Genomic DNA, 16,357 nt, shown 5'->3' with positions numbered 1-16,357 from the left:
GCGATGACGTCATGGCAATGCGCCCATAGTAAAGAGGGGAAAAATGAGCACGAGCCATTCAGAGGTTTCACAATTTATGAATCTCACGATCTAGCGAACTAACATCTTCACACCTGTAAATTAATCACCCTCTGAAGTGTATAAGCGGATAGCCGTGCTAATGATTTCATAGATAATGGGGTTTTGGCAACTCGTGCAGCATTGACTTAAACCCTCTAGAAAAAAATAATTACATTTTGTTTATCAATTTATGTATTAATAGTTTAGCGCATTTATTCTGATTATTTTTAATTATTAATTTAATAAATCAATTTAATTGTATTAGCTGTAATAAAAAAATTGTCATTCATTTAAATCCCTTTCCCACCTTTTGCAAGAAAGAAAAACTGTAGCAGAAACATACCTACTGTAAGTATTCATGTTAATAAAGATTTGTTTTTATTCATTCTCATTTATGTTTATTTATTGTCCTTATTTGTAAATATTCATGTTTAAATTAATTAATTTAATTGTATTAATTTTCTTCAAATTTATGTCATTTATTTAAATCCCTTTTCCACCTTTCGCAAGAAAGCAAAACTGTAGCAGTAACCTATTGCAAGTAAATAATCAGTTTAATTGTATTGTTTATTAAATTATTCATTATCATTTTAATTAAAATAAACTTAATTGCATTCATTTTATTAAAAAGTACAAATGTAGCAGTAACCTATATTGTAAGTTATTAATTATTAATGTTTTAAAATATACATAAAAATAAATATTATGATAATTTAAATATTAATAAATGAATATTATGTGTTGGACAACATGCATCCAGTCTGTGACAATGAGTATCTAATCAGTTCTATCTAATAACCTTTATCATTCATTTTTAAGTTCCAAAAACAATTAATTACAATTTGTATTTATTTGACATTTTTTAAAGTGCAACAGTATAATTGTTGCAAATATGGTACCAAAAATTGTGAAAATGCATTGCAACCGCAGTTCAGGTGATTCATACATTAAAACGGGATAAATCACAAATAAATACATCCAATTTTATAGAGGTTGTATGTATATTTAGATTAGAGCTAGGCTAGAGTAAGCATAACAGCACTTAATCTCACTGTACCCCAAAGGAGCTGGCAAGCAATAGCTAGATTTAAAAGTGGGATTGCCTAGAATTTATTGTTCCTTTTATTTTTGAGGTGTACAGACCCCAAACTCCATCATTTTAATTGGACTTATTAGCTAAATATTATTTTATTTCATGTTATTGATGCCATCTTGTAGAAATTCACGAGAAAGGCTGTCCTTATGTATATGCTCAATATGAACATATACATTTTCAAGTATGCATTCAGAAAACTGCATAAACACATCGTGTAGCCTTGTAGTCTTCCAGGCTCTTCCCTCCCAACCAGTTCATTTGAATGCAAACAGTGCCCCCTCATGGCTGCGAATGAAAATGCGACTATTGAAAATGTCAAACCACAAATTAAGCTAATTTTAATTAATAAAAATGACAAACACGAAAATTATTGTGCGTAGGGGTAGAACTACAACGATATATTGCTATAGGCATTTTCTGTACCATATAATTCTGTATGTGACAATACATGTAAGCCGCAATTGAACTTCTCTCGCGCTTATTTATTTGGCTCTCAAGGAAAACGTGAAAGGAAATGAAAATTTAACTTAGCTGATGCAAACTGTAACAGACAATGAATGAAAGAGCGATGGCTTACTATCAACCGCCGTCTGACAGCTGTCAGGGAGGGTTGGTTTTCACAGCTCTTCGAGCTACGAAGTTACGAACGCTACTATGGAGAATGCCTGCTTCATGAATATTAATCAGGATTCGTGATTGGCCGTTCGCCGAGGAGCGTAAACGCTACCTTATTATTATTCATGAGTTCAGCCTTCTTTATAGTAGGATTTGTAAATTTGCCTCCCGTCCGGTAGATCGCAGTAAAACTCGCTCATATCTACAATTGCCGATAAACAAGACAGAAGAAAATACTGATACTTCCGCGTTAGATTAAAGTGTCAGATATATTCTGTTTTCATTCAAAATATGTATCACTTGATGTCTGTCAACAGAGGTATGACGCTGCATATATTTGCATATGCATATTTATTATACAGGGATGTGAATGTTTAATTTCAGTCTCAGTTACACATGTCAGAGTTAAATAACTGTACCTCTTTTCCATGAGATTTTGTGATAAGTGTTCAATGGTTGTTGTTTTAGCTCTAAAAACATGAATAATTTGTAACAACAATTTATAGATTTTTTATGGATAATGTGTTGATTATTTTAATAGGTTCCATTTAATAACTATTTAAATGCTATGTTGAATGTTTAAATAGATTCTAGCCATTTCAAAAAAAGCAATAACAAGCCATTAAGATTGACCTTTTATCTTACTGCATGTGTACTTAGTGTAAAAAGTTAATGGTTAGTATAAAGTTGTGCAACTAAATGTACGTGTCTTTATATGACGTACTGTCTTTTTACAGACTGTGAGTTTTATCTATATGTTTATTTATTTTTTATTTATATAAACAAATACTAGTAATCTCTCTAAAAATTGATCTATTTGTTTAAGTGAGCTATTTATTATTATTATTTTTTTTTTTTTTTACAGCTATTCTAGTAGAAGCTTGAAGATGAAGAATGAACCTTGAGGGTTTCAATTAACATATTTGTTCCACCATTGACTGAACATCTTCGGGGGAATGGACTTTAACCAACCTCCGGAGTAATGGCACGGTTTAGGCGGAAATCATGTTGTGCACTTATTGTTTTAGCCTGGGCCGTGTTTATTATAACAGTCATCCTAAAGTCTCTGAGCCCTGAGGATAATAATTTTGGCAGTCAGTTTGCATTAAGATTTATTCCACCTTCAAGACAAACGGAACAAAATAACAACGTTGTTGTATCCGCTAAACCTGTGCAGATGATACCAGCAGAGAAAGCTGATAGAATGGAGAACAAAATGCAAGATTTTCCTGAGCCAAATTACAATGTGCACGTCTTCTACTATGTGTGGTATGGGAACCCGCAGTTTAATGGAAAATATTTTCATTGGGATCATTCACTCTTACCACACTGGGACCCCAAAGTGGCCTCAGGTTATCCATCAGGACGACACCAGCCTCCTGATGACATTGGGGCCAATTTCTACCCTGCACTAGGTCCATACAGCTCCAGAGATCCATTGGTTTTAGAGGAACACATGCGACAGCTGAGAACAGCTGCTGTTGGTAAGAAGCCTCTTTGAAACATATACAATAGTTTCTCCATCTACTGAATATTTTTGCCTGTTTCAGGTGTTCTAGCTGTTTCGTGGTATCCACGTAGTATGAATGACGACAATGGTGAAGAAATTGATAATTTGCTGCCTTTGGTTCTGGATGCAGCTGACAAATATCAGTTGAAGGTGGTATAAATATAGATGGAGGTTTGAAATTCATAGTCTTTGCTTTTGTGTCTCATGCATTTTTTTTATTGTCTCTGACAGGTTGTTTTTCATATTGAACCATACAAAGGGCGAGATGATGCAAATATGCGTGAAAATATTAAATATATTGTGGAGAGGTATGTTTGATGCATTTCATTAATCTCTAGCCATTCATACTTACAAAATATAAAAAAAGAAATAACACTTTCAATTTCTTAACATTAGTTAAAAGTAATGTGTTTCAGCTAACAATGACAATACTTTTACAACGTTTATAAATTTAGGTTAATTTTAAAGGAATATTTCATACAAAAATGAAAATTTGCTGACAATGTACTTTTAGCATTACATCAAATGCTCACCAGTGGATGGGTGCTGACAGAATGAGAGTTTAAACAGCTGATAATAACATCACAATAATCCACACGACTCCAGTACATCAATTAACGTCCTGTGATGCGGAAAGATTCATGTTTGTAATAAACAAACATTATTATTTATAAGAAATGACATTTTTAACATCAACTTTTCACTGGAGAAACAATATTATGGATAGAGGACTCGTATTTTAGCCAGAAGCAATGAGTTGATGTTAAAAACGTAATTTCTTACAAATAATGTTTGTTTATTACAAACATGAATCTTTCCGCATCACAGGACGTTAATTGATGAACTGGAGTCGTGTGGATTATTGTGATGTTGTTATCAGCTGTTTAAACTCTCATTCTGACGGCACCCATTCACTCTAATTGTTCTCTAGTTCAATGGAATAATAAATAAATAAAATCAATCCACAGATATGCGTTTAATAGCACTTATTGTACATTGTATTTTACAGATATGGAAACCATCCTGCTTTTTATAGATACAAAACAAGCAATGGCAAATTTCTTCCACTGTATTATGTATATGACTCCTACTTGCAAACTCCAGATGTTTGGGCACAACTTCTAAAGCCAAATGGTTTATCGACAATTAGGAACACACCGTATGATGGCATCTTCATTGCTCTTCTTGTGGAAGAAAGGCATAAGAAGGACATACAGACTGCTGGATTTGATGGACTCTACACGTATTTTGCGACCAACGGCTTTAGTTATGGCTCCTCACATCACAACTGGAGATCCATTAAAACTTTCTGTGACTACAATGACTTGGTATTTGTTCCAAGTGTAGGGCCAGGTTATATCGACACTAGCATTAGACCCTGGAACTCCCAGAATACAAGGAACCGCATTAATGGCAAGTATTACGAGACCTCTTTTAATGCGGCTGTGGAGGCAAGGCCACAGATCATCTCTATAACTTCATTCAATGAATGGCATGAAGGAACCCAAATCGAAGAGGCCATCCCAAAGACATGGGGTAAAACTGTGTATCTTGACTACCTTCCTCATAAACCTACAGTTTATTTAGAGATAACGCAAAAATGGGCTAGAAAATTCAGTGAGGAGCAGAAGAAATGGCTGGAGTAAAGAAAAGTTAATTACTTTATTGTTAATCCTGAAAAAGCAATACTGCCCAAAGTAGTGCTTACAAGGGCCATGATTTGTTTTATTTTGTTCTGTTTGAGTTGTGTGCAGTTTGTTTTACTTACATGCCTTTTACCACTGTATATGACAACTTCACTGATTAAACTCTTCAAATATTAATGCTAAACTGCAATCAGAAATATTCTGCCTTGAAGCTGTAAATAAAACAGCTTTACTTTATACTAGGTGTTTTAACTACACTGAAAAAAAATATGTAGAAACAATCTTATTCAGAAATTGCTAGTAAATTTCACAAATTATAAATATTGTTTAGCTTAAAATTTAGATTGATTTAACAATGTTTTTTTTGTGCAAATATGCATCTTAAACTACAGTTTGATCAAAATTCTTTCAGGATTCACATATGATATTCATAAACTGTCTTTCTCAGAACAACACAATAACATTCTTTAAATGTTCCACATGCTTTAAATTTGAATGAAGTGCATAACATTAAAGACACCTAATATAAAGTTTGACCAACATAATTGCCTATGGTTGCTCTGGCATCACAATTGATTAATTAATTAATTGATTGATTATTTATTATATTAATAGAAGTTATTAAATTAACAATAAATTATTTAAATGAAAAACATTGTGTTCTGCATTTTAATTCAACATATATGCATATATTTTATCAATATATTTAAAATTTTTCCGTGGAATGCAATGGATTCGAGCAGCAACAAGGAATATAAAATTTGGCCACAGTTTATTTTGTTGTTTTTGAATTGCGGACATTTCTATCATGACAACTTTCTGAAGTTTTTAGCATGGTAATGGATATTACAATGTTAATGTATTTGGTCTTGACGGAATAGATCTGCTACGCTGCTGCTGCTGTTGGTTTCTGCTGTAGTTGTAGATTATTGCTGCTACAAGCAAGTTCAGGAACTTGCTACTGCCAATGCATATGGTATTACGGTGTTGTGAGTATTTAAGACATACTGCTGCTGCACAAATAGCATATAAAATAACCCGTAGCAGATCTATACAGGTGGAGCTGGGGAAGGTGGAAATTTTCAGAGGAACTCTGAAAACGTGCTGGGAAATGCTTGAGTGAATGCTAACCAGCCATTTAAATGTAAAGCATCAAGCTCATTGGCTGCGTATGCAGCAAGAACCAATCATCTTGTGCCAAGTCGTTTAACGCTGTGAATATCATCAGTTACGTTAAGACCCATCAGTCTGCGCCATCTAAAGTTTAATGAAGGAACTAGGCATATTCTTTACTTGCATGCCTTTTTTACTCATTTATATGAAAATATAAAAGTATAAATAAATATATAAATGAAAATATATAAGTCTACTGACTTATTAAACTCAACAAATTGCATTCAGAGATATTCTGATTGGGCACTTTAAATAATCAAATTGCCTGTGGTAACAATTTTCTCAAACAATTGATCATGTAATTGCTTATTTACTCATCTTTGAATGTGTGAATTATTGTATTAAACAGATTTTTTTAAAGGAAATTCATATTTATTATTTAAACCACGTTTTTTTCATACATCCCATGCATTTATTTATAAATAATAGGCTGTAAACCACTGAATTCAAACAGCAAGGATGAACAAAGGAATAATCCATGAGTAAAAACATAATCCAGTCTAACGCCACTGTTATGTTTCATTCCCCATTCTATGCATTTCTTTGCATTCTTGCATTTGCATGTATTAACTGCACTAAATCTATAATTGCATCCATGCATATGAGCAGCACGGACACTGGAAAGGTATCCGAGCGCATGTGGGGAGGGGGACATTATTCTACATCACATCACACGGTGTTACATGGCGTCCTTTCCAGCGACGCACTTGTTCGCGTTCTCCCTTTCTGACCCATAGGATCTTACATGTTTTGACTCGCAAGCCCTGATTTGAGTCTGTCATCATTGTGGACACATTGCAAAATGCAGTGATGCACTGACGCGAAGGCTATGGGTTCAGGTGCATCCTCTCCGAATATTGCCATCATCGGCGATTTTTCAGCACCATTCCGATATGCGAGGTGTGTGGGACGTAAATAAAAGAAGCGCATGATGTGGCTTTCCCTCAAGGATGTTTGCTGATGGACAGGTAAGACAAACGATTTACTGATATAAAGGTTACCTGTATGCTTTGTATATATTGTACGACACGAGTTCAGGCTTTAAATATAATTTTTTCATTCATCTCTTGGGTGATTTTTGAGTTATAATAATTAAACATGGCACGAGCTCAGGGACGATCATTCTCGTGGGATGCTTCATGCGTCCTTTTTGCATGGCTACGATGCGGTTTTGCTTAAAATAGACAAAGCAGTCGAGATGTTAGAGAGAGGGAGCGTGTCATATTTAAGGTATAGCCATATTTCGTGTAGTAATATGTCAGATGCGTGTGACAGTCTGTTTTAAGATGACCTTGTTCAGCATCACTGGCGAAAGCACATCACCTTGCACGGTATCACGGTATCATTTATGTTTTTCTGAACGATTTTAGATGTGTGTTCATTAAATATATTACCAGCATGTCACTGATGGGACAGACACGAATTCGTAAAGCCTGCTAAATAAACTAGACAAATGCTTCATATTTAATGCTTCTTCTTTTCATCTTCCTTCATCCACATCTTCTATTTATTAGACGTGAACACCGAAGCCAACTACCAGCATGCAACTCTGTGTCCCAAATACATCACAATACATTTAAAACAAAAAGCCTCTCTTTTCAAAGACTCCCAGAGAGACACAAGCATGCAACATTCATCAACCTTTGTTTACTTTAATAAAATCATGCATCACATGTGTATTGCTGGCCAAAAATATACAGTTGGCAATTCAGAAACAGTATATGAAATGCCAAACACTTTGCTAATTACCAGACCCTCCCCTCGGGACCTTTAAACACCCCAAAGTTTGTAAACCTTGAAAAATATATCATGCATTAGCAACTATTATATTAAATTATGTACTGGATGTGAGGTGTATAATCTATTTCCCATGCAGAAGCCTCATCTGTTCCCGCTCTTTTACAGAGCTTTGCTTTCATATAAGACGATTGAGTCTCAAATGCACTGATAAACCTTTTAAACAGCTCTTTCATGTGGATTAATAGCAAATGGATACTGCAGAGATGAAACGAAGCTCATTTCTCAACCATCAGTGTTGTAGTGTAACGTGTGCGTATCCCAAATCATTTCATTATATATAGAAAACGTCATTTTTATTGTCACGTTGCTTGCTTCACGCTTTTTACTCTGCATACCTGCACATGTAAAAGTGGTAACACTTCACAATAAGGTTGCATTAGTTGATAATACATTAACTAACCACGAGCAATGCATTTTGTTGTAGTATCTATTAATCCTTGTTAACATTACAACTATTCATTGTTAGTTCATTAAAGCTCAAGTCCATTACAATTTTAACAGCTACAACTTTTGATGTTATTAAGCAGAAGTATTTTTCATTGTTAGTTTGTTATCTAACAAATGGAACCTTACTGTGAAGTGTTACTGTCAAAGTTAATGAATGTGAAAGATATGTGACTCACTGGTTTGTTAATTGATTTCTTCAATTGTTAATTTGCTTATATGTGTCAGATAAGCACATCCAGTTAAACAGAAAAGGATGTTATTAAGTATAAGCCGTGAAGAGTTTTTTATTGGCAGATGTCCCAGTGAAATTGTACAGTTAATTGAGCTCTTTATTCAGTCCATTGAAGTTTATTAAATAAGTTAATTGAATGTTTATTCGGTATATTTTAATACTAATGGTTTTTAATAGCCTCTTGAAATCATTGGTCTGCTTTTGAAGAATTTGCATGGAATGAACAGTTTGGAATGCAGTTTTAAGAAAGATCCTTATAAGTATAGGAATATAGGATAATGGAAATAATGACAATTTTCAATGAACAAAGAAAAATAGATTAAAGAAAAAGAAAAAAAGATTATGGATTCTGTTCTGGGAATGTATGCAGAGGACAAAATCTAGTGCTTCTAGATCCTAAAACTGTTAGCTCATTTTAACATCTTGCCATGGTGGAAATTTGGTGGAAATAGGCCTTTTAGTTCTATTATCTGTTGACATCCTGAAGATGGCACTGTTCCCATGTGTAAAACTGATTGTCTGAATGTTCTTGGTAATGATCCAGAATTATTTTTGAGGATACAATCCTTCAACAGGCCCAGGACTACCAGAAACACTGAGGGAAGCTTATCTCCCCTTATATTCTGAACAGTGATACAATAATATGAAGTTTTCAGTTACAAAATATTCAACTTCCTCATTTGGTTCCCCAGTCTAAAATGTTTGTTTCCACCCTACACAAAGTGTTATTTGATATTCAGTTTTATAGTCAGCCTGCAGCTTTAATCCTTAAAATGCTTGACATCTACCAGCTGATATTGATTGTACAGTGATGTAATCTATTTTCTGTCTTTTTTTTAAGACTGACATTCTTCTGGTAATAAAAAGAAGAAACTGGAACATACAATCATTTTACCTTCTGGATATCAGCAAATCTGTCAGGTGAATTTTTAAGAGGATTTACTTTGCATTTATGTTGGATTTCTCTGTGCTTGTGATTAATTGATTAGTCACACACACACACACACACACACACACACACACACACACACAATGCAGCAGAGAGTAGTGAACAAACACGCGCGCGCACACACACACACACACACACACACACACACACACACACACACACACACACACACACACACATATTCTACTGTCTTAATAAATCACATGACTTCAATGTGTAAACCAGCCAGCATTTTAATATCTGAAGTGTCCTTGTACAGTCAAACATCCTAGACATGTAAATGCTTCTCTATTATAAAGTCTAGGATTTTATGTTCATCTTCATTATAGCAGCATACATATAATCAGCTGATGGATGAGACACTTCAACATATGTATTGCAAAATGTCAAAGTGCTCATTCTGAAAACTGAATAGAGATTCATGCTTTTTTAGGGCTGCGCAAACAAATTAATTTGCCTTGTACAGTCATTAACTCTCATTATGTAACTGTAATTTGTTAGATTTGTTATTAGCACAGTAATTTACTGTACGTTTTGTTTTCATTTTGTAGAGAGCATGTGTTGAAAGCAGTTAAGATTACCAGCTTCAATGTCTGTAAAATTAATAGCAATACACACAACAGTTAATTCCTATGCTAACTGATTTGCTAGTAAAATAAGCCATTTTATAATATATAATATAATATAATATAATATAATATAATATAATATAATATAATATAATATAATATAATATAATATAATATAATATAATATAATATAATATAATATAATATAATATAATATAATATAATATAATATAATATAATATAATATAATATAATATAATATAATATAATATAATATAATATAATATAATATAATATAATGAAAATATAAAGACATGCTTACATTTGTCAGTTTTTCATAATGGTGGCTATTGCATATTTCCAAGCATTTATACTGTTGTTCTGAGCAAAATGATGCATGGTATAAGACCTTGAATTTGCAGTTGCTAACTTGCTAATGCAATTCATCAAAACTTAAAGACTTCAGAATCTTAAAGAAATGACTTTAAACTGATCATGTAATTTTTGCCAACTCACAACTTTCAAAACTGGTTTATGGAGATTTTGTCTACTGAAAGTCTTTTTGTAAAGACATTTCATGAACTGAACAGTCGGTGTGTTGTTAAACAACAGTACGATCCATTGAATGCACTGTAATTCTGTCCCTCACAGCCTCGTTTTCATTCCTGTCAAAAATTAAATATAGCTCTACCTAATAAGCAGCTGTTTCATATAATGACCCTTAACTTTTTTTTTTAATTTATTTATTTTTTTGCCTTTCGATCTTTATCTATTTCCTTTAAAGGCCAGAGTATGCCATCTGCACCAACTTACAGAATCCTACGACCCCTACTGCTTGGTATCTTTTTATTAGGATGCTTTGTGACTTTGTTTTTAATGTACATCAAACCATCTACGAGCTGGTTATCAGGCCCGGTCGAGTCAGAAACATCCACAGCCCGAGTGAAGAGCCTCCTTTCCACCCGAAGTGAACAGAACCAGACCACCATCCTGGTCTGGCTTTGGCCTTTCGGCGAAACCTATGACCTGAATGTCTGCAGCTCTTTGTTCAGCATCGATGGCTGCTTCATCACCGCTGACCGAAACCTTTACAACAAATCCGACTCCGTGGTCATACATCACAGGGACATCACCAGCGACCTGTCCAACATGCCACCGGCGTATCGGCCCACGTTGCAGAGATGGATTTGGATGAACTTCGAATCACCTTCGCATTCATCTCAGTTACCTGGAATTGAAAACTTGTTTAATTTAACTCTAAACTATCGGCAGGATGCTGATATAGAAGTGCCTTATGGATCGATTGTCGCAGCCCAAGGAGAGGAGGACTTCGTGCCGCCAAGCAAGAACAAGCTGATTTGTTGGATCGTCAGCAATTGGAACCCAGATCACGTCAGAGTGAAATACTACAATGAACTCTACAAGCACATCGAGGTTCATGCATACGGACAAGCATTTGGTGAGTACATTTCCGACCAGGACTATTTCCCTACAATCGCAAGCTGTAAATTCTATTTGGCATTCGAGAACTCGATTCACAAAGACTATATCACTGAGAAATTGTACAACCCGCTTTCTGTTGGCACCGTACCCGTTGTGCTCGGACCACCAAGGGAGAACTATCAGAACTTCGTGCAGGGAAATGCTTTCATCCACGTTGATGACTTCCCGTCTCCGAAGGAGCTGGCTGATTATCTCCTGTTCCTTGACAAAAACGAGGAGCTTTACCTGAAGTACTTTGACTGGCGTAAACACTTTAAGGTGAAAAAGGCGTACTTCTGGGCCGAGCACACGTGTCTGGCTTGCGATTACGTCAGAAGGCACAATGAGTACAAAGCAATTAACAATCTTGACAAATGGTATTGGGGTTAATTCACAACTGAACCACTGGACCAGATTAATGAAAGTGGCTTGACAATAAGAGCTTCATATAACTTAATTCCAATGAGGGTCTGTTGTGAGCACTTGCAGACTTTTATTTTTGTAAAATGTCCCAAAGTAGATGTACATTTCTTTCGTGTTCGGTTTCACGCGTTTATTAATCTGGACGCAAATTATGCAGTTTAGAGTTTAGTATGTATTTATTTGGAAAGTTGATTTTGACCAAAATGCACACATTCGTTTAAAGGGATAGTTCACCCAAAAATGAAAGTTCTGTCATTATTTGCGCACCGTCTTGTTGTTCCAACTCTGTATGACTTTCTTTCTTCTGTGGAACACAAAAGAAGATATTTTGTAAATATTTTGGATGCAAATCATGCATTTTAGAGTTAACATGGAGGGACATAAAAGAAGATATTTTGAAGAGGGAATCCTGTTAATGCCACGGAATAAAAATCTAAAAAAGTTAATTGCAACTCAAAGTTCAGATAAGTCATAACTGTAAGATATAAACTTGTAATTGCAAGGGAAAAAAAGTCATATTTGTGAGATAATTTATTTTTTCATTCTATGGCAGAATATCAGTTTCAAGGCGTAAACCATCATTTTGAGAAGTTAATGTTTTGTTCACCCAATAATTAAAATTCTGTCTTAATTTATTCACCCTCATGTCTTTCGAATTTTACATTTTGGGGCGAACTGTACCTTTAAATTAAGAAAAAAAAACAATGTTCCAAAATATATTTTTCCTCATTTTAAGCATAAACTTATCTGAATTTTGCTAGCTTTATCATTAAAGCAAATTAAATAATAATAATAAAAATAATTAATTAATTGAAAAAGAATTAAATAAATAAATAAGCAAGCACGTAAACAAGCCAATGGGTAACAAAAAAAGTGCATTTATTTATATTGATGTATTTTACATGAATTTAAGGTATACATTTTATCCCTGGCTTTGTCATTGCAATCAGCATGCACTACTGTTTCAGCTAATGGAATGCATTTGGTAGATTAAAAAACGATTATATTTTCAGTGAAACAGGTCTTATTATCATAAACAATTATGTACCTCAAGCAGTGCTGGGTAGTAACTGATTACATGTAATCTGGATTACTCAATCAGATTCCAAAAATTAAGTACTTGTAATTAGATTATATTATGTTTTAAAATGCTCATAATCAGATTACGGTTACTTTTTATGGATTACATGATTACACATTATTCACTGTAATGTAATGTTTAATGCATTTCTTGATGTTGATAACAAAGAATGGAATATATTTTCTTTCTCTTTGTTTTTGTTGTGACTTTATATCAGTATGGTACACAATAATCCCATTAAAGTCTATGTGATAAATTAGATCAAAAGCAATCTAAAAGTAATTCTAAAAGTAGTCAGACTAATTTACATAATATATGTAATCTGGATTATGTTACAAACTACAATATTTCTCATGTAATTTGTAATCAGTAGTGGACTACAATTTGTAAGTAATCTACCCAGCTCTGACCTCAAGAAAAAATGTGACCCTGGACCACAAAACCAGTCTTAAATCGCTGGGGTATATTTGTAGCAATAGCCAAAAATACATTGCATGGGTCAAAAATATCAATTTTTCTTTTATGCCAACAAGTCATTAGGATATTAAGTAAAGATCATGTTCCATGAAGATATTTAGTAAATTTCCTACCATAAATATATCAAAACTTAATTTTTGATTGGTAATATGCTTTGCTAAGAACTTTATATGGACAACTTTAAAGGCGATTTTCTCAATATTTTGATTATTTGCACCCTCAGATTCCAGATTTTCAAATAGTTGTATCTCGGCCAAATATTGTCCTATCCTAAAAACACCATATATCAATGGAAAGCTTATTTATTCAGCTTTCATATGATGTATAAATCTCAATTTTGAAAAATTGACCCTTATGACTGGTTTTGTGGTCCAGGGTCACAAATAACTTTTTTTAAGGATGTTTACTTTTTTTTTTTACTGGAAACCAAGACAAAAGCAATTAAGACATTGATTTTTGTTCTGCTAAAATGAAAAAGCACACTTTAATTGATATTTGTGGTAAAGATTTTGTTTATAAGAATTATCCATCATTTCCAGGCCCAGGCACTCACAAGTCATGAATCACATATATTCTTGTTGTTTTTATGTCTGAAGCACACATGATTGTGAGTTATTGTTGTGTTTCAGTATCTGTCAAATTGAGCATACTTTATGAACAGTAACACCGTCATCAGCGGTTGAATAATTCATGCCTGTGTTTTTAACTTTTGTATTCATGAGGGACCATCAGTTTTGAAAAAAAGTGTGCTATTTTAACCATGTCCATCTGTATATTACTCAAATGTGCACAAAGAGACAGACTTTTTATATGAACTCTGATGAATATCGAGATGACGTGTAGTAACACAAGCTCCACTACACGTCTTAGATCAGTTTGTCGAAGATAATCGGTTTGCCGTGAATGTTCTTTATGCATTGTAAATAGCTGTATTGTTGGAGGATTTCAAACCTGTAGCGAATGCCGCGAGGATGAAGTGCTGAAATGAGACGGACAAAATAAGCCCTTTCTGAGCCTTTGCACAGAGGAAGAAAAGTCTCCTGCTGAAGACAAAGATGGCAGTGTTACAGAGAGGCCATTTTCGGTCCCTAAATCGGTTTCCACAATGAACATCCGTATCTTTTTGGGATTAGGAACTAGTCTTCTGTACACTGTTGGACTGGAAAAACTTTAAAACCTAAAAGCTCTCTCATTCTCACGTGTGATTTATTGAACTGATGACAGTACAAAGATGTATTGTGACAAAAAATGTGAACTGTGAAAAAAAGAATGAACTGTTTATGGTTTCATCTTGCTGTACAAAGTGAATCAGAGATTGCTTATTTACTTACTGAGCATAATTACTGACTTGTATTGATTTGTGGTCTCTCTCTCTCTCTCTCTCTCTCTTCACCTCTGTATCTTTATCTTCAGTGCACAAATGTTGGCTGTGAGCTCTTGGTACCCTTTAAAACAGCCTTTGCATTATGAGTGTGTTAGCGGTGTCTGACTCAGAGCCCCTGCTGACTCACACATGTAGGCTGGTCGCACTGACGCCGGCATGGAGTATGATATCTCCTCTATGCATTATGGACTCGAATGCGAAATGACCCACATTCCTATTGTGCTGAGGAACTCGAGGGTGTACTGTATAGAACTGTTCATTGCAACGTTAATTGCCAAAACATTGTTATTTGCCAAATAATTTACTGTAGATGTCTGTTGAAGCTGAAAATAAAAATACGTTCACAGAACATTTTGCTTCACATCTTGACTTCAAGTGTAGAAAAAAAAACGTTTACTCACCCATACATTGTTAAATTTTTCCAAAACGATAGATTTGCCATGACATGAACCCATGTTTCATTCTGATTAAGACATACATACATAAGTACATACAGTATAATATGTCCTATGTAAAGTTATTTATATGTAAAGTTATTCTCTGGCTCTGAAATCAGTGCAACTCAAAATTAAAAATGTAACTATAAAAGAAAAAAGTGAGATAAACACATTTGCTAAAGCAACCATGTCATTTTAGCTTTAGTCTGTGAGCTGTTTGGTGTGTTTCACTGAACTCATACCAGGTGGGCTACCGAGCAAGTTTACTGTCTTGGAAAAGCCATACATATGTGGCTGGTTATGTGATGCAAACAATAAGGGCCAGATTTACTAACAGCTTGCACCAGCGCAAACCGTCTTTTGGCATTAAAATAGCACGGTCAGTGAAGAATTAGCGTTGGACAGTTATTTTTGCGCCTGACCTAATTATATATTTATTTGTAGGAGTTTTCCTTTCAGACGCAAAATTTATGGGAGGAGAGTATTAAAACGGAGCACGCAACACGATTTACTAACGTTTGCGCTCATCAAATTACTGGTATTTGCGCCATTATTTAACGGCTATAAAACCATGTCTTAAACTATTTTGCGCCTGTGTCGTAAGTAGATCACCGACACCTGATGAGCATTGGCTCTGCTTATTTGCGACTATGCTAATTTGTGCTGTGCTTGGTATATTGCGTTGGTCGATATGTAAATGAGATGTTACGTCTGTGTTCTTTAATTTGTGTGCTGTCACTAAATCACCTGCAGAAATTTCCACGCCCATCGACGCTGTTTCGGAATTCTGCTCTCGCGCTAGTTTAGTAAATCTGGCCCTAAATGTCTTAGTTTACAAATCATGCAAGTGTTTTGTATAAGTGCTTTGTATCAGGGTGTAAATACTACTTTTGTGCTCCACTGAAATAAATTAACAGCAAATAGGTTTGAAAAAACAATTAAGATTAGTAAAAAGTATTGGTCAACTGTTTCTTTA

At 34.4% G+C, this 16,357-nt stretch overlaps 2 protein-coding genes across 2 annotated transcripts; both read left to right on the top strand.

The window, feature by feature from the left end:
- Positions 1 to 2,016: 2,016 nt before the first annotated feature.
- LOC107583472 (glycoprotein endo-alpha-1,2-mannosidase-like) lies at positions 2,017 to 5,149 on the top strand. Its single transcript, XM_016269677.1, has 5 exons — positions 2,017 to 2,090; positions 2,637 to 3,255; positions 3,322 to 3,431; positions 3,513 to 3,589; positions 4,291 to 5,149. Exons 2-5 carry the CDS (start codon positions 2,754 to 2,756, stop codon positions 4,925 to 4,927), a joined length of 1,326 nt encoding a protein of 441 aa, XP_016125163.1. The 5' UTR covers positions 2,017 to 2,090; positions 2,637 to 2,753; the 3' UTR covers positions 4,928 to 5,149.
- Positions 5,150 to 6,779: 1,630 nt separating this feature from the next.
- Positions 6,780 to 12,501, top strand: LOC107583473 (alpha-(1,3)-fucosyltransferase 9-like). Its single transcript, XM_016269678.1, has 3 exons — positions 6,780 to 7,068; positions 9,421 to 9,500; positions 10,882 to 12,501. The coding sequence occupies exon 3, from the start codon at positions 10,890 to 10,892 to the stop codon at positions 11,967 to 11,969; it is 1,080 nt and encodes a 359-aa protein (XP_016125164.1). The 5' UTR covers positions 6,780 to 7,068; positions 9,421 to 9,500; positions 10,882 to 10,889; the 3' UTR covers positions 11,970 to 12,501.
- The last annotated feature ends 3,856 nt before the right edge of the window (positions 12,502 to 16,357 follow it).

This window comes from Sinocyclocheilus grahami, unplaced genomic scaffold (assembly GCF_001515645.1).
Source record: "Sinocyclocheilus grahami isolate Dianchi unplaced genomic scaffold, SAMN03320097.WGS_v1.1 scaffold54.1, whole genome shotgun sequence".
NCBI lineage: Eukaryota > Metazoa > Chordata > Actinopteri > Cypriniformes > Cyprinidae > Sinocyclocheilus > Sinocyclocheilus grahami.
This window is presented reverse-complemented; position numbering and strand designations above follow the sequence as displayed.